This window comes from Panthera leo, chromosome E1 (genome assembly GCF_018350215.1).
Source record: "Panthera leo isolate Ple1 chromosome E1, P.leo_Ple1_pat1.1, whole genome shotgun sequence".
Classification (NCBI taxonomy): Eukaryota; Metazoa; Chordata; class Mammalia; order Carnivora; family Felidae; genus Panthera; species Panthera leo.
The window spans coordinates 2542584-2560942 of record NC_056692.1 but is presented as its reverse complement, the minus strand read 5'-3'; the positions used below and the strand labels follow the sequence as shown (position 1 = coordinate 2560942).

Below are 18359 nucleotides of genomic sequence, written 5' to 3'. Positions count from 1 at the left end.
TCGACGGCGGGCAGGCCGGCTCGATTTGGGAATACCAGAAAACATGAGGACCTATCCGTGCAACTATTAACGGACAAAAACGTACACCATTAGGTACAGAGGTTCAGTGTAGATTAGAGGAGCCGTAGTGTATCATCGAGGAGGGGCATGCCACGTGATAGATTTATCAGGCTTCGGGAACAGGTCGGGATTTGGACTAAGTCTCACAAACGGGAAGGAGGTCACCAGGCTGAGAGGAGGGCCTCGGTCTCCTGGAGATGGAAAGAATTGAGGGAATAAAGGCACAAAGGGGAGAATAAGTGAGGAGATGGCTCTAACTGAAGTCAAGCTCGAGGACTCAGGTGGGGTCAGAAGGGCCGTGGCTCACCAGGAGTCACGGGGCCACTTTCTGTCTCGAGTACTACCACAACAGGTTGAAACGGTGCTTTGAGAAGCCCCGTCTATGAGGGACAGAATGGAGTCGGGAAAATACGTAAGCAAGAATATTGTCATTTGTAACATCAAAATATGTAACGTGTCTAGGAATAAGTCCAGTGAGAATGTACAGATCTTTATAGAGAGAATGACAAAACTTCACTGAAATAAAGATTACGTGGAGAGAGACGTACTATAATCATGGAGTGGGAGACTCGATCTACTAAGGACGTCGATTTCCTCCAAAGTGATCCACAGGGTTTTGTTTGTGGAACTCGACAAGCTAATTCCAACATTTCTGCTGGAGAATCAAAGGCCATGGCATAGCCTGAAGAAGAATGAGGTAAAGAGACTTGCCTTACCAGCTAGCGAGCATTATTATGGAGCCAAACAGGAACTAAGACGGTACCTCCTGACCCGAATATAATCAACCCGACCAATGAACAGAGAGATAAAGGGCCCAGAAACTTAGGTGTGCGTAAAGGGGAGTTAAGGCCTGGCAGGCATCGAACGTCGGAAGGGTGATGGTGGGCTATTCGATGATGGTACTGGGAGAATGGGTTATCTACGTGGGGGGCTGGGGGGCAACAAAATTAGACTTCTGCCTCATTCCACACTCACAAGGATCCGTCTCAAGTGGTTAAGACACATGAATGTGAAAGGGTATAAAACTCTTTCTTTTTATGTTTGTTTATTTTTGAGAGGAAGAGGGAGGGAGCGAGCGAGCAGGGAAGGACAGAGAGAGAGGGAGCCACACAATCCGAAGCAGGCTCCAGGCTCTGAGCTCTCGGCACAGAGCCCGATGTGGGGCTCGAACTCACAAACCGTGAGGTCGTGACCTGAGCCGAGGTCGGACGCTTAACCGACGGAGCCGCCCACGTGCCCCTATAAAACGGTTTTGAAGACGGGGGAGTGCCTTTACAACCTCGCAGTGAGCAAAGATTTCTTGAACGAGACCTAGGAGCACAAGCCATAAAGAAGAGAAGAGCTAAATTCCATCTCATACAAATTAAGGATCTCCATTCACCAATAATAATAGTTAACAAGGGGGGGGGGGGAAGAAAAGACAACCCGCAAAACACAACGCGGACGAAGGATTAGGTTGTGGAGCATATGAGGAACCGTGAAACATAAGCAGCGTGAATCAATGTCAAGTACCCAGCGCTGAACGAAACAAGCCAGACGCACCTTGAGAAAAGTGGCTGCAGCCGAGTGGGGAGGGCGGTGGGAACGGGAATCGTCTTTCTTACACAGGAAGATGGGCACACCTGTGTGTATTGAATTGGGACCCATGGGGGCACCCGGGTGGCTCAGTCGGTTGAGCATCCGACTTCGGCTCAGGTCAGGATCTCATAGTTGCTGGGTTCAAGCCCCACGTGGGGCTCTGTCGGGCTCTGTGCTGACAGCTCGGAGCCTGCTTCAGATCCTGTGTCTCCCTCTCTCTCTTCTCTCTGCCCCTCCCCCGCTCACGCTCGGTCTCTCAAAACTAAATAAAGATGTTTAAAATGTTTTTAAAAATGAATGGGGATCCTTTATATCTTTGCATATATTTTAGGATTTTTTTTTTTTTTGAGAGAGAGGGTGCAAACAGGTGTAGGGGAGAGGGGCGGAGGGAGGGAGAGAGAGAATCCCAAGCAGGCTGTACACTCAGCACGGAGCCTGATGCGGGGCTTGATCCCTTGACTCTGGGATCGTGATCGGAGCTGAAATCAAGAGTCGGACGCTCAACGCACCGAGCCACCCAGGCACCCCCTCTTGCGTGGATTTTATATTCTTTTGTATCTGCTTAATATTTAATGAAAAGGAAAGGACTAGAAGGCAGGCAGTGATCCAACCAAGAATACCACTCCAGAATCGCACCCAAACCGGCGACTGGGGGCTGTGGTCATGGGGACCTTCTTACTTGTAAGACTCAAATGAGCCACCGTCCCCTTGACTATTGGGGCTGCTCTCGTGTATCCCGATGCAAACACTGGCCTCTTTCACAGGACAACAAAATTGCAATACCTGACCTAGAACAGATCCTGTGCTGGGGGAGAATTTTAAAAAGGACATGACTGGGTCCTTTACCACAATCGGAATATATAATAGATTGGGTTCAAACGCTCTATCCGTTTACTGAAGTTGGGCAGCTGTGCTGTAGTGTGTATTGAAAAAAAAATAAAAATCCTCAGGATTGAGCCCTTTATGCCAAAATACACTGAAGTATTAGTGGGAAAAGACCATGATGTCTTTCCCAGTTTACTCTCGGCGTTCGGAGAAAGCATGTGTGTGTGGAGACGCAGAGAGAGATCAAATGATAAGGCCGGTGAGGCAAAATGTTAAAAATGGAAGAGTCTGGGTAATGAGTCCACGGCTGTGAGGCTGTGAGGACACAGTGTTTGTGTTCTTCTTCTTCTGTTTTTGTTTGTTTGTTTGTTTGTTTGTTTGTTTGAAGTAGGCTCCAGGCCCAGTGTGGGGCTTGAACTCAACACCCTGAGACCAAGAGTCACACTCTTTGCCAATGGAGCCAGCCAGGAACCCTAGAGTAGTCTTGTTCTTACAACTCTTGCGTAAGTTTCCAATGATTTCCAAGTAAAACATTTAAAAATAGTGCCCTCTTCGCCACCGAGAGAAATCCTGTTGCAAACAAGTATGCCGTGAATGTTCGGCCTTCCCTGAAGCTCTGGCTCCCGCCCGGAGGTTCTGCAGACCCCGGGTGGTGAGGACAAATCCCCCCTGGGTGGAGCCGGGGCGAGCCTCCCCTCCCCCTCCCCCCCCCCGACCATCCCCCCTCCTCCCAGGCCGCCCCCAGATTCCAGGTGGCCTCCACCTTCTTACGCGGCCAGAAGTAGCACCTGCCTCCGCTCTGACACACCTGTGCCCCTCGCGGGGCGCTCAGCCAACAGAGGGCCCTCTGCCACCAAGGCATACACCTTTCTTGGAAAGCAAAAAGAGGTTCTTCGAAAAACGGAGGCGCCGCTAACAGCACTGGGCCGAGGAGATCATCTGCGGTGGCGGGCTGGCCACTTGCTCCGAGAGTACGGGATTTATGGTTCTGGCGTGCCAGGAGGAAACGCCTCGTCGCCAGATGGAATTCAGACCCGGGAGTGCGTTTGCTTCCCGGGGCCAGAGACGAGGACTGGGCAGGATCAGGAAGAGGACAATTTCTCCATCGAGTTGTGAAAGGGGGAAACGGAGAATGAGCCAAGCTGGAGGTCAAGGACCGAGCCTGGAGATACGATCAGAGGCCAAGAGGAAAAGGAAACACAGGCGTGATAAGTGACGTGGCGGGAGACAGAGGGCGAACCCCAAGCGCGTGTCAGGGAAAGGGTGGGGGGGACAGTTCACGGTGTCAACTGCCCCAAGGCAGGCGAGGAGGATTTACATGATGAAAGACGTGTGTCCAGACTTACTGGTTGAGTACCTATTACGTACAGGTGCTAGTCACAAGGTGAGCAAGACAGAGAGAGAGAGAGAGAGAGAGAGAGGCAAAAGATGTGTCCTCTGGCCTCGCGGAGTTTCCAGTCTAGAGAAGACAGCGGGCATTCGTCAGAACCAAGCTCACACGGTAAAAGGACCAGCAGGAAGGTTCTATGAGAGTGTATCACTGGGATGCTGAGCTCAACGAGGAGGGCCGAGGCCTGAAGGGGCGAAGGAGGGGGCGGCGGGGTGGGGGGGGGGGTGCCCAGCAGCTTGTGCGGAAGCCTTGGGGCAGGACGGTGCAGAGTCTGGAGGAAGAGGAACAAGATATTTTAAGAATTGAGGGTGGAGCGAAGAGAGGGAAGGGAGAAGGGGTAGGTGGGGCCCAGAGGCACAGGGTGGGGGGAGGGGGGCTCACAGGCCCGGTCAGCAAGGGTTTCCGTCTCGACTAAAAGCACCGAAAAGCTACTCGAGCGGCGTAAGCAGAGGTGAACAGGGGGGACACAGGAGCGCGATCGGTGTGGCCGCATTCAGCGGTGACCTCCGGGCTGGAGAAAAACATTTCAGCAGAGCTGGAGGGAGAAGGGCCGGCAGCCGGGGGCACTGGGGAGAGGTGGAAGGAAATGCCGGGAGGCAGGGAGGTCCTGTGGACCAGCTGTTTACTCTTCTGTGCCTCAGTCTCCTCTCTGTAAAATGGGGGTGACGGCACCTACCTGAGAGGGTGTGTGTGTTCTCAATGAATTTGGTAAAGGGACGATGCCGGGCACGGGTAACCGGCTAGCGGTGTTGGATCCTACCGCTCTGTGCTAAGAGCCTGGCGCCCGGAGGGAAGAGGCGGGGGGGGGGGGGGGGGGGTCTCTCGAGAGAGGCGAGCGGAGCCCGGAGGCCAGGCGGCTGTGGAGGCTGGGCCTCCCGCTGGTGCCGGCCGCCGGAGAGCCGGGCCAGGCCGCACGGCCGGCGCCGTACCTTTGGCGGTTCCGTGGTCATCTTGATGCTGGCCTGCAGGATGGAGATGGGGAAGTCCGGGTGGGGGCTGGAGCTGAGCCAGAGGCGGAAGGAAGGGTGAGGTTCCTCCACCTGCAGCTGCTCCACCAGCTTGTCCAGGTTGGGCATCCAAGACAGCGACAGGTGGCAGTTAGCTAGGAACACCCAGTGTCCTGCAAGGGGGCACTGGATTCGGCGGGAGCCCTTCCCCGAGCCCCGTGTGTCCCCACACGTCGCACCCGATTCCGCGCGTGCGGGGGGAGGGGGTGCCGGGGGCCCTCCGGAGAAGCGGGGGGCTGCGGTCACGGTAGTGTGACGGAGGCCGGGGCCTCCGGGGAGTGAGACGCGCAGCAGGGACGGGGGTGGGGGAGCAGGACGGGACGCTGACCCTGGAGGACCCCCTCTCGCAGGAGCCGGGCGGCAATGGGGGCCTGGCCCTGGCCCAGGGACAGGGCGTGGAAACGCTGGGCCATGCCCATGTGCTCCGCCAGCTGGAGCAGGGCGCCGGAGGGGTCCACACCGGGAGACAGGATGAACACCAGCGGGGTGCGTGGGGTCGAATCCTCCAGAACCTGCCAGAAGCACGGGGTGTGAGAAGGCCACGTGAGGCGGGGCGGGGTGGGGGGAGCGGGGACTGCCCAGGAGCAGAGGTTGGGGGCACCGCGGAGCGAGGCAGGAAGGCCCGGGGGTGCGGGGGGGGGGGGGGGGCAAGGAGGAAACCAAGCCACTGACCAGCTTCATGTTGAGCACGGGCGGCTCCACGAAGCGGGAGCCGAGGTTGGAGACGATGAACGAGGCGACACAGAAGGCCACCCGGTCCTGGCGCAGGGAGCGCACGATCAGCATTCGCTGCATCTCATTGCAGGCGTTTTCCCACTCGCCTGGGGACGGAGAGGGCCGGGAAGCAGACGCTCGCTCGCTCGCTCGGAGGGACCAGGGCCAGGGAGCGAGGGGAAGGGCCCGGCGGGGGGGGGGCACCTGGCAGCATGGCCTTCTCCGGGGTGGCGCTGGTATACCACAGGTGCCAGTCACGAGGGTATTGCTCGAAGGAGTTCATGAGCCCGTGGAAGTTGGTCAGTTTGTCCAGCTCTGTGATGTTGTCCCAGTAGGCGTCGGCGAGCCAGCTCGTACACGGGTTATCCATCTGGCCCTCGCGATCCAGGACCTGGGCAGGGAGAGAGGAGGAAGGGGACTGACCGGAACCCCTCCAAAGCATTTAATGATGAGGCAGCCGAGACCCTGCATCAGGCACCACGAGGAAAGGACTACGGGAGTCCCAGGGGCACTGGGCTCTGCCTGGACTGGGGAAGTCAGTTGGGGGGGGGGGGGCGGGGCAGGGTCTCCCCGGCACCGAGCGGACACCTCACCTCACGGTGCAAATTTGGGGAGCTGGCGCCCTCTGCTGGCTTCCTGGTGACACTGTCTCTCGCCCTAATGACCTCGCCCTGCAGAAAGGCCCCCTGCCTTCTTCACCCTCTTCCGCAAATACTGTCCGCTCAGCCACTGTGTGTTCTGAGCACTGGGATGCGGCGCTGAATATAAAGGGCACATATCTCTGCCCCCGAGGGGCTTATTTTCCAACATGGGGGGGCAGATAAGGAGCCAAAGGCATAAACGGTTAAGCTATCCAGTGCTAGGTGAAGGTGGCAAGGTCGCGCCACAGTAGAATGAGCTGAACGGCATACAAAAGACTGGGAGTTCTGGGGGTAGTTTGAAGTACTGAATAGGAAAGTCAAGGAGGTCTCGGGGAGGCGCAATCTGAATCCAGCGTTAAAGTTGGTGAGTGGAAGCTGCGGGTGCACCTGTGGCAGAAGGGACAGCGAATGCAGGAGCCCTGGGGGGGGGGGGGCAGGGCAGGCCGTGGGAGGTGACACCAGGGAGGTGGGCATGCTGACAGACTGGGGGTGGGGAGCATTGGGAGGCTCTTAGCTATTGGTAACCCGGATGAGAGGAGAAGTGCCCGGCATTGTCGTCCCGGGGGGTGGAGAGAGGCCGGCCCAGGAAACGTGGTGTCACCGTCTGGCAGGTGTTTTTAAATTTGTTTTCAAAGTTTATTCATTTTTGAGAGAGAGAGAGAGAGAGAGAGTAGGAGCAGCGGAGGGGCAGAGAGAGAGGGAGACCCAGAATCGGAAGCAGGCTCCAGGCTCCGAGCTGTCAGCGCAGAGCCCGACGCGGGGCTCGAACTCACCGACCGTGAGATCGTGACCTGAGCCGAAGTCGGACGCTTAACCGACTGAGCCACCCAGGAGCCCCTGTCTGGCAGTTTTAAGGGCCTAATGGATTTAAAGGGAGCCCATTCGGTGTGGGAGTGTTTTTCTCCAGCTAGGCCCAGCCTCCTGGGCCACACAGGAACAGGAGAGCAAGATCGAGCCAGAGTGGTGGTTTCGCCAAGCGAAAGCAATACGGGAGTGGGCGCTGAGGGTGCCTGCGGGGGGGGGGGGGGGGGGGGGGAGCATGTAACGGTGACCATGGAACCCAGGCTGGGAAAGGAGGGGCTTGAGCAGCAGTGCAAGAGGCGAGAGACCACACCTGTCAGTGGGTCACAGGTAAGAGGGGCCCCAAGTCATCACCTGTAATGTGAGAGCCCCCCCCCCCCCCACACCGCATCCCCAGGGAGCCGGACACACCTGCTCCTGGCACTTTTCCTTGGCTCGCTCGCTGGAGCCTTGGGCCTGACGGTCCGGCCCGGAGTCCTGGTCATACATGTCCCCGTCCCCAACCTTGACGCCTCTGACCGACTCACCACACCCCCGCGGAGAAAGAAGTTGTACTCGTCCATGTTGAGCTTGCCAGAGGTCTCCAGGATTTTGGCACACATCTGGAAGCTGAATAGTAGCTTGTGGCGCTCAAAAAGGGTGCGGCAGGTGTACCTGAGAGACGGGCACCCGGAGGGCGGAGGGGACAGGAAGCGCAACGTGAATGGTTACTGACTGCGGGTCCTACAATCGCGGAGCCTTACGCACAAGCAGGGCCTTAATCGGCATCTAGCCCGAACCTTTTGTCCACGGTCAAACCCTCAGGGACCTAGAGAGCTCACCGGTGAAACCAGTCATTCGTTTCCATTAAACAACACGCAGCATCGATTTGACCCCTACTCTGTGTAGGTCCTAAAGGCAGAGTCATCTCTGAGCCCCGGCCTCCGTCCTGGAGGAAGTCAGCAGAAGAGGGAGGACAGACAGAGAGCCCACCGATTAAGCGGTGATGTGATGGGTCCCGTACGGGGTGGGCGGGCCTCCGAGGGATGGCAGGGCAGGGGGCCCCCACTGGACAGTTTCTGAGAGGAGCCGCCCAGTGCAGGCGTGGGAGAGGAGGAGCAGGGAGGACTCCCGGGAGAGCTGGAGCATAAGCTGATGGGCCTTGGAGCAGCCGTGGGGAGCCGAGCAGGGACGGTCTGCACAAAGATTCACAAGTGAACCCGCGGGGCTCAAGGCCTGGGTGGCCGGGAGGAGGGTGTGGGCGCCGGTCAGGGGCCAGGACCCTGAAGGAAGCAGGAGGACAAAGAGTGTGGTCCCCCGCCCGCCCCCTACCCGGGACCAGGCCCCGCCCCAGCCTGCTGGATGTGGATCTGGATTTCACCGAGATTCCCAGTGCTTGTGGGGCACGTGGCCACTGGAGATGCGCGGGCAGCGTGGACCCTAGCGGATACGAGCACGGCTCAGGGAGCTCGTGCTCTGTCGCCACGGGGAGCAGGGGACAGGCCAGTGGCCGTGGCGCCGGGCAGCACTGGCGCGGGAGCGTCCTGGCAGATGCGGGGGAGGTGGGGGGCTCCGGAGGCGCGGGGCGCACACCTGTACACGGCGTAGGTGTGGTACTCGTTCAGGTAGTCGATGCGGTCCTCCAGCTTGTTGCTGCGGTGGCTCTTGTCGATGCTGAGGACGAAGAGGTTGATGTAGGCGTCCAGCGAGAACTGGTACATGGGGTCGATACGGCCCATGTCGTTGAGCACGAAGAACAGAACCGACGCCCTCTGGGCACACGGGCGGTAAGCCTACGGAGGGGCAGAGTCAGGGCAGGGTGGCGGGGGGAGCGACCACGGGGCTGGGGGTTGGGCGGGGGACAGGGTCAGGGCCGGGGTGGGGAGGGGAGGCGGCCACGGGGCTGGGGGGTTGGACGGGGGACAGGGTCAGGGCAGGGGTCGGGGGGAAGTGGCCACGGGGCTGGGGAGGTGGGCAGGGGACAGGGTCAGGGCAGGGGCTGGGGGGGGAGCGGCCACGGGGCTGGGGAGGTGGGCAGGGGACAGGGTCAGGGCAGGGGCTGGGGGGGTGGGTGGGGGACAGGGTCAGGGCAGGGGTGGTGGGGAGCGGCCACGGTGCTGGGGGGAGTGGAATTGCGGGGGGGGGGGGGGCAGTGGCCACGGGGCTGGGCGCGGAGCGAGGGGCGAGGCTCACCTCGCGGGCCAAGTCGATGTTGATCTCTGTGGTCTCGCTGGTCTCCAGCTGCTCGGTCACCTCGGAGGCGGTCATCTTGGAGGTACGAAGGGTGTTCACCAGCTGCACGTCGTCGAGCAGGGAGCCCGTGGCCTCATTCAGCAGCCTGAAGGGAAGCGCAGGTAGGCGGGCGGGGAGGTGGGGAGTCCTCCCGCCCCAGCCCGCCCGCACCCGGAATTCTGGCTGGGCCGGGCGGTGGGTGGCAGCGGCGGGTGCACCCTCACCGAAGGATCTCGTCCTCCAGCTCCTTGAGCTTCCTCTTGCCGGCAGCGATGTTGATGACCAGCGAGTCCTTCTGTTCCTCCAGCTCCGGCCGCTCCTTCCGCACCACGATGCCCAGCAGCTGAGCCTCCAGGCCCTGGGAGCACGGGGACGCGCGGTGGGACTCGCGCTCTGGTGAAGGCACACCCCTGGCACCCGGTCACGCCTCCCCCCACCTGTCCCCCGCCGCCCAGCGCAGGGGGCCTTTGTCTCCACCCCGCCGACTCGACTCTCCGGGTGCTTCCTGCTCCTCGGTAGCTGCGTCCAGGCTGCAGCCCCCGCCCCCACCTGTTCCTTGACGGCAAAGTTGACGATGGTGGTCTTGGCCGAGGTCTCAGGACTGTAGTGGGGGTTGGAGAGCTTGGTGGTGATGTAGAAACGGAAATTGCTGTTGTACTCCACCTCCTTGTCTGCGATGCGCATCAGCAGCCGGCCGCCTGCAGCCGGGCCAGGGTCAAGGGCAAAGGAGCCCCGGTGACCAGGTGTGGGCTGGCCCAGCTGCCCTAATGGGCCCAGCCCGGGGCTGTGTGAGCGGAGGGCCACAGTCTGAGGGCCGGCCCTCCCCCCCCAACCCCTCACCTCGTGGCCCAGCTGGCTGGTCTCTAGGATTTGTCCCCCAGCCCAACCCCACAGGAAGCCTGGACCCTCACCGATTCGAGCTACAGATTTGTTGAGCACAGGGTTAAGCGTGGGGTCCAGATACTCCTGAACATTCTGGAGCAGCACTGGATATCCAAACTGGATGGCCTTTTCTAGAATCTGAAGGTAATTGCTCATCTGCAGGTCGATAATCTGGAGGCCCTAGAGAGCAAGGGAAAGAGACGGGAGACACGCTGAGGGGCCCAGAGTAAAATCTGACTCCGGGTCGGGCCTCAGGAAGAGGCAGGCTTGGGAAGAGACGCCAGGGGCACAAGAGCAGCCCCCGCCCTGCCCCTCCCGCCAGCCTTTACCTGGTTTCCTTCCATGTTCTTGATCCACTTCAGGGCCTGGGCCTGAGGGTCAATCATCAGTGCCCACCTGAAGGAGGGCGGTCAGTCAGAAGACAGGCTCCGCCCTTGCCCCGCCCCCGCTCCCGGCGGCCTCCTCACCTGTTGCCTCGGGTGACGATGATGCCATTCTCTGTGGAAAAGGCATCCGAGGGCAACCCTTGGAGGTTCCAGTCTCGAACTTTGGTAGGATTGGACAGGAAGTTATCGAAGGTGAAGCGCGGTGAGCACGGCACCTCCAGCTCCCAGATCTGGGCGGGGAAGAGCCCCGGACGTCAGCCTGGAGGCCCGAGCCCCGCTCCCCACTCCCCGCCCCGGGGCCCCTGCCCCCGGCCCCGGCCCCTGCCGGGTGTCTCCCCGACCTCCCCGCAGCCCTGGTCTCGGAGCCCAAGAGCTCACGAGGACCTGAGCCCTGCCTCACCTTCCTGATCCATATCTGGGTGACGATCTCATCCCGGTAGTTGGTCAGGAAGGGGCCCATGTAGGACAGGAAGGCGGCGGCCAGGAGACAGTCACCTACCAGGTAGCCCAGATCCTCCTCCAGGCCCTGGGTGGGGGGCGGGGGGCGGGCAGGGGGTGTAAGGAGGGCCCCGGGCACTGGGGAGCGCCGGCTCTCTCCCCCGGACACTGGCTCCATCAAAGAGGCGCTTTGTCCTAAACCTTCGGCCCTGAGGAGTCCAACCTGGTTCTAATCACTTCGGAGTCGCCGCCTTTCACAGTGATCCTGTTTACATTCTGGTGATAAGGCCTAACCCTTTCCTGAAGCCAGGGGCTCCATAAAGGCGGAGACAGGATGCTGGGTGGGGGGGGGGGGGGACTGTTTCTGTAAAGTCATCAAGTCCGTGGGCTTCAGCAAAGGCCCTGCTGGCGCTCGCTCCCCAGGCCTGTGCAAACACGGGAGCCGCCTCCCAATGGCACAGACTCGCTTTCCGCTGCTCGCACCATGTAGGACGGGGGGGGGGGGGGGGGGGGGGGGGGGGGGGGGGGGGAGCTCCCGTCCCCCGTTCCTGGATGTCCCTGCACCCAGGGGTCCCCATGTCCCCCGAGTGTCCCTCAGCCGACAGGGGGTGGAGTGGGACCTGGCGGGCAGGGAGGAGAGCCGCGCGGGGCCCCCAGAGCTCACCTTGACCGTCTCCTCCCAGCGCGCCTTCTCGCTGGCCAGCCCTGACACCAGCAAGCCCGCTCGCTCCAGCTTCATTTCCATGTCCTCGGACTTCTTGCGGAGCTCCTCCTTCTGGGCCAGCTTCTCGTCGTACTGCTTCTTCAGCATCTCTAGCTTCTCGGCCACCTGGGAGGGACCAGAGCGAACGGCTCAAACGCCACTCTGTGGCTGCGCCGCTCGGGGGTTCCGGTGGCCCATCTGCCGTTTCGAGGCCTTGGGGCCTCCGTGGCCCGGTGTGCCATGTGACGATGCTAACCCCTACCCCGTAGGGCTGTCGCAGACAGAAAACAAGACAAAATATGTGTGGTGACGTGAGGTCTTCTGTCCCTTCCCCTATGCCACTCTTTTCTTGGGCCAGGAAACTGCTTGTCATGAAACTCAAGGCCGGGTAGGAAGACAGTCCCCTTGGAGCATAATAAGCCACATGAGTCGCACTGGCAAGAGAGGATCAGAGGGCACAGAAACGACTGCCAGCCCCACGCCAGTGTGGCATGGCCCTAAGGCAGGACCTCGAGAGAGAAAGAAAAATCTAGAAACTGTTGGAGAGAGGAAGAGGGACTCCATCTGGGGCAAAGGCCCAGGTGCAAGGACCCACACAGGGATGGGGATCCAACTGTGCTGAGTTCACGTGCTGGCCTGGTGCCCCTGACCGGGCCTCATCTGGGCTGTGAGAAGGAGGGCACAGGGCGCAGGACATGGGCCCAACCACTGAGGTTGACCTCCAAAAGACCCTGGAAATGCAATAGATTAACTCCCCAAGAAACTGTCTTTAAAGCAAAAGCACCCAGGGCAGCTGCGTGGCTCAGTCGGGTAAGCATCCGGGTTCAGCTCAGGTCATGATCTCACGGTTCAGGGGTTCGAGCCCCATGTCAGGCTCTGTGCTGATGGCTCAGAGCCTGGAACCTGCTTCGGATTCTGTCTCCCTTGGTCTCTGCCCCTCCCCTGCTCACGCTCTGTCTCTTTCTTAACAATAAATAAACATTAAAAAAAAAAAAAAAAAGGCAAAGCGGAGGTCCCAAATGTCACCTTCGGGTGACAGCACGCCTTCCAGGTCAAGCCTGGGTAGTGATGTTAGAAGGTATTAACATCCAGGGAAAGAAGGGGTCACTCCGAAGGGGTGAGTCAGCCGGGCCACTCAGGGACGAAACACCGGCTGGGGGTCTAGAAAGAGAGGGGCGCCCTTGCACTGGCACAGGTGGGCTTCAACCCGCTGGAGGCCATGCTGTCCGGCGGTCTTCCCTGCGTGCCACCTGTCGCCAGGTTCACGTGACTGCCTCCCCCCGCCCGCGCAGTCCAGGCTCGTCAGCAACACTGATTATAATTGGGCTTCCCGCGGAGCTGTGTCTGTGGGGAAGCAGCCAGCCCACGATCGTTCTGGATTTCATTACTTATTTTGCATGTGGTGTTGTCTTCACTGTTTCTATTTTTTATACAAGAAATGTACGCATAAGGTTAAAGACCTAAATAATACGATAAAAAGGAGTTATAACAAAACCTCTTCCACTCCTGGTCCCGTTCTTCAGTAGCAAATTATTTTTAACTATTTCTCTTTTTATTTCTTCTGGCAGCTGCCTCCCTATCTCTGAATATTATGCTTAGGCTACTATTTTTAAAATACATACATGCATATTTATACATACATTAATCTGTTTGCAGTTTTTGTCTTTTTAACTCAAAAATTATGGAAAGTTGCAAACCTAGGACAAAGAACCACACAATGACTACCTCTACGCCCGCCACATATATTCAACAGTTGTTAACATTCCGCCGGTTTCACTTCATCTACTGTTCTTTGCCAAAGTGTCTTAGAGGAAGTTACAGACTCATGAAACGTCAAGCCTCAAGTCTTCCCAGTGCAGATCTAGAACAAAACAAGGACATCTCCCCCGCGATCGTAACACCATTATCACACCTCACCGCCACTTTGCCTTTTTTTAAAACATGATTTTCCTCTTTTATGTCTTTTTGTAAAGAGTGAATCCACATCAGAAGGAAAAAAAAAACACACATGGTGAAGGATCTGGCTTCCTCCCGCTCCTGCCCCAGCCCCTGCCCCAGCCTGTGCCCCTGCCCCAACCCCTGCCCCAGCCCCAGCCCGTTTCTCCTATAGCTTTCCAGACAGAGTCCGTGCGTAGGGTCCACCGGTAATAACTACATGCATGGTGAAGGCAGGCCCTTGCTCGCCACCAAATCCCCGCACTTGAAAGAGTGCCGGGCGCTCGGGAAGTATCTCTTTGGATGAATTTTTTTCATAAAGACAAATGCTAACATACTACTGTACTTTATTTTTTTTCTTGTCTCCAAATCGGTTCTCGTCAAGCCGCCTCATTCTCCTTAACAGCTGCAAAATAATCTTGTGAATGACTGAACCGTAATTTATATAACAAGTCTCCTTCTGATAGACATGTGTGTCTTTCCAGCATGTTCTATTATTAACAATGCTGGAATGAACGTCCTTGTACACTGCTGTCTCTTTTTTATTTTGTTTGCTTTGTGAATAAGTGACTTAAAAATTCAAAAGGGATAATTATGGGCATGAAAAGTCTCTCTGCCTCGCCCCCCCACCCCATCCACCCTGCTCCCTCCTCGAGGTAGCCAACGCGACCTGCTTTTTGAATATTCCGCAAGAGGCGTTTTGCACACACTCGGGTATATTCCATACTGCTGTTTCCTGGTTCGTCCATTTGAAACTATTTCTATGGCCTCTACGCTACCATGGATGCAGGGGTGACCCTTTCCCCTCCAGACTACACTTCTTCCTCCCTGTTCCTGCCCATGAGAATGCTTCAACTCCTTACCTTCCTATCGCCAAATACCGTCTTAAAACCCTGCTTTATCTCCTACAAAAGCATTGCCCGATCTTTACCCCACCCCCACCGACACCCAGCTCCCACTTTTTCTTTAGCTGTACTTTTAAGATTTAAAAAAAAATTTTTTAACATTTATGTTTGAGGGAGAGAGAGAGACAGAGACAGAGGGAGACAGAGCACGAGTGGGGGAGGGGCAGAGAGAGAGGGAGACACAGAGTCGGAAGCAGGCTCCGGGATCCGAGCCGTCGGCACAGAGCCCGACGCGGGGCTCGAAATCACCAACTGTGAGATCGTGACCTGAGCTGAGGTCAGACGCTTAACCGACTGAGCCCCCCAGGCGCCCCTGTACTTTCATTTTTATGTCGTCAAGGCTGACAACAACGTTCCCGCTCAGAAGTCACAGCCTTCTGCGCTCCGTCTCTAGGCCACAAACAGTGCAGCAGCACGCACCTCCGTGACCACGACCGGGCCGGTGCCGTGCGCGCCTGGGGGCCGGCCGACGGGCCGCTGTGCACACTGAACCGGTCGTGAAATAGCTTCCTATCACCCCGGATTCTGTGCTTCTGTCTTGCAGAAATTCCGATCGGTTGGGTCGTGTCTCCAATGTCTCTTGTATGTTGTTTGGGTTTCTCGTTGGCGCGGCTGTTTACATTCCCTGACTCTACCGTCTGCCAAACAGCCCATCCTTTGACCGTTTTTCGTTTTCCCAGAATCCTTCCCGGTTCTCTGCGATTTTTCTCTTACCGTCCTCCTTCTGCTCTCTGGGTGTCATCTCTTCCTTATTTACCCTCTGGTGACACCAACTTTTCCATTAGATTTGCTTTGTAAGTGCTTCTCGGTAGGATGAATCATCCCCGGGTTTATTGTGTCTTCTGGCGCCATGTTTTGTGATCATTTTTTTTTTTTTTTAATCTTGGCCGTTCCCTCGTGTGTGGGAAGACTTTCAGCGCGCCTTTACATACTCCTTCTCCGGAGGGAGGTGCGTGGCTCATCTGGCCGGTGCAATCAGCGAAGAATAAGCTGGAATGCTCCACTGAGCTCGGGCCGTTTCCGCTCTGCCCCCCAGCGACGCCCAAGACTGAGTCCGAGTCCGTCCATCCGACGACGGGGTCACTCCTCGTGGGCCCACCTGCCCACAATGTCAGCCGCACCCTCCCACCTGCTCTCCGAAGGTGATGTTTTGGCCAGACCCCTTTTGTTTCACGTCTCAGTGTGTTTAGAACCCCCAGGCACAGAAGGCCGCTAGTTCGCAGATCCCTTCAGAGTGTATTTGCAGACCGGGAAACACACTGAGAGACTTTGGGCGGGCCTCGGGGGTCTCAAGGGCAGACTTTGGGGTATGGACGCGTGCTTTGACTTGGAGGGTTTGCACAGGCTCCCACTGGGCACACGGAGTTCTTACGGTGGTCTGGCTGTCGCCTGGGTGAAAGGCTTTAAGCCGACGCTGTGATATTCTGACCTTGACAGATGACCGTGGCTTCGTCCACAGGTGAGTGGCCGTTTCTGCAGAGGCAGGACTGCTTGAAACAGAGCAGCCTCGTGGACACTGGGCTTGGGCCGGAGGGTGGCCGCAGGATGAGGTCTGCCGTGGCCTCGGCACAGAAGCGGCCAACACGCTGACCAGCTTGAAGTCGGGGAGTTTCCGGGCACTGACGGCTGGACGATGACATTTGCTGGTTTTCAACGGCAAGACTGTACATTCTGCGTGTACTATGGGTTCTAGCTTTCAATGGCTTTGGCCAAGCCTACGTGGCACTAGAGCAGCTGTCTCATTTTTTCAGTTTTTTGTTTTGTTTTTTTTTTTTAATTCAGGGCTAAAGAGGCAATCGTGGCTCATCCACAGCCTTGGGACAAGGGAGGGGTTCCGTTCTGAGATTCCCGGTGACACAGGGCAGGTGGCGTGCAAATATTATCTGTGCCTTAAGGGAGCATGCCGGAACAACTTGGGGGGTTCCGGAGGGAAAAGCTGCGTCTTGAGACACGGACGGCAGAGGACTTGTGCCTGGCCAGGTCCCCGGGGCACAAGCTTCAGCAGCAGCAACGGCAGCTTCGGTTCAGGAATGCGCCGGAGGTGACTTTCCAGTGAGGAAAAGCACGGGGCGAGGTGAAAACCTTGCCCGTGAGGCGGTTCTCGTAGGGCCTCGGCAAATCCACAAAGACAGCCAGCACCATGAGCCACCGCGGTGTGGGGTGACCGCGCCTGGTCGCGACACAGAGCGGGGGACGTGGTGTTCACGGCGGGGGGGTGGGGGGTGGGGGGGAGGGTCAGATACTTGAAAGGACACAGCCGGGATTTCTGTTTGGCGTTTCCATGTGGCTGCACAACACAGGGGACATCTTAATGCTCCCTAACCCCACACTTCACGATGGGCGACGGTGGATTTACAGTGGTAAAACTTACGTGTATTTTTTAGCCACATAACTGCCGTCTCCAAGAAACACATACACACGTGTGGGCTTCCAACCTGCCCCCGGCACGGTAAATGCTGTTTGGTTGGATCGTATCTCATATTAATCTATCGCGGGAGGGTGTCTCCCAGTTTGACATAAGCTCACAGGTCATGATTTCCAGATAACCGCCATTCTGGTGAAGCTAAAAACCAAGCTTTTCTCCACGTATCCTCGTTCCCGCAAACACCACTGAGTGTTTACCGTGGTCTCTGGAGCGACAAGGATTGTTGGTTCCTGGGAGCGTAACTTTGTCTGTAAATCCTGTATGTTAACTCCTGGGCCCTTTTTTTTCTTTTTTAAGTTTATTTGAGAAAGAGCACAAGCGTGCAAGCAGGGGAGGGGCAGAGAGAGAGAGAGAGGGAAAGAGAGAATCCCCAGCAGGCTCTGCACCGTCAGCACACAGAGCCCGACGCGGGGCTCGAACTCACAAACCCTGAGATCACGACCTGAGCTGAAATCGAGTCGGATGCTTAACCTACTAAGCCACGCAGGCGCCCCTTGAATCTTTTTAGTTTCAAATGATGCTCACAAGAGACAGCATTTGGAGCCGCGGCAGGCTCTGAGGTCCCACAGGAATGACATCCGTTTCTAGGGACTGACGGCCCGTCCTGGCCGCAGCTTAAGGAAACAGATTCTCCCCAGATACTGAGGGCACAGCTGAGACCGAGCAGAATAAGAGACTGGATGGTTTGGGGACTTTGACTTGAGAATGTTGGCTTCTTGATTTTTAACTCTGAAAAAGCAGGATGATTTGCTTTCAGATTTTAATTTACTTGGACTTTAGTTTACTCAGGGACTTAACCTTTGAAATTTAACACCCTCCCTCAGGGTCGTAGTCAAATGTGTGGAGTCTGTGGGTGTCATTACTCTGTAGCATTTGGCTGCCATCCCACGGTCTCGGCACACGGCCTGCGATACGCTATACGGGATGATGTCACGACCAGGACTGGGATGCGAGAGAGAAAGAAGGTGAATGTTCAGTAGATTAGGCTTCTGTTTTGGCCCATTTCAGGGCCTTCTGGGGCAATTCCTTTTTTTTTTTTTTTTAAGTTTATTTATTTAGAGACAGAAAGAGAGCACGAGTGGGGGAGGGAGAGAGAGAGAGAGAGAGAGAGAGAGAGAGAGCAGGCATGTACAGGGGAAGGACAGAGAGAGAGGCAGAGAGAGAATAGAATCCCAAGCAGGCTCTGCGTTGTCAGCACAGAGCCCGACGCGTGGCTCAATCTCACGAACGAGGAGATCGTGGCCTGAGCTGAAGTCAAGAGTCAGATGCTTCACCGACTGAGCCACCCAGGTGCCCGAGACAATTTCTAAGCCAGTGGTTTGTAACCCTTGCTGCCTGTCAGAATCGGGAAAATATATTTTCAGGGTCCCCAGCAAGTGAGTAACTATTTACTCCAGATTTGAGTTGATAAGCGATGTAGTTGAGCTCGGGGCCTCTTTCCAAACCGCTAGGCCCTGG

General features: G+C 57.3%; 1 protein-coding gene and 2 long non-coding RNA genes across 6 annotated transcripts in view; 2 read left to right on the top strand and 1 right to left on the bottom strand.

Moving 5' to 3' along the window:
- The window catches only part of DNAH2 (dynein axonemal heavy chain 2), a 92618-nt gene that overhangs the window by 3390 nt on the left and 70869 nt on the right, over window positions 1–18359 (bottom strand). For 2 of the 4 annotated variants that reach the window (XM_042914611.1, XM_042914613.1), the window contains 15 exons: window positions 11598–11762; window positions 10896–11021; window positions 10577–10725; window positions 10439–10505; window positions 10139–10289; window positions 9777–9925; window positions 9452–9585; window positions 9189–9333; window positions 8589–8788; window positions 7544–7670; window positions 6168–6245; window positions 5779–5965; window positions 5533–5681; window positions 5189–5372; window positions 4783–4973 (listed from right to left, as the gene is read on the bottom strand). In XM_042914611.1, the coding sequence (XP_042770545.1) occupies window positions 4783–4973; window positions 5189–5372; window positions 5533–5681; window positions 5779–5965; window positions 6168–6245; window positions 7544–7670; window positions 8589–8788; window positions 9189–9333; window positions 9452–9585; window positions 9777–9925; window positions 10139–10289; window positions 10439–10505; window positions 10577–10725; window positions 10896–11021; window positions 11598–11762 (2202 nt within the window). The other 2 variants (XM_042914612.1, XM_042914614.1) reach the window with 2 other exon arrangements.
- LOC122205943 lies at window positions 4226–8705 on the top strand. Its single transcript, XR_006196305.1, has 3 exons — window positions 4226–4304; window positions 7905–7998; window positions 8621–8705. It is a non-coding gene; the product is annotated as an uncharacterized LOC122205943 (long non-coding RNA).
- Window positions 10166–12498, top strand: LOC122205944. The gene is made up of 3 exons (XR_006196306.1): window positions 10166–10253; window positions 10472–10697; window positions 11617–12498. It is a non-coding gene; the product is annotated as an uncharacterized LOC122205944 (long non-coding RNA).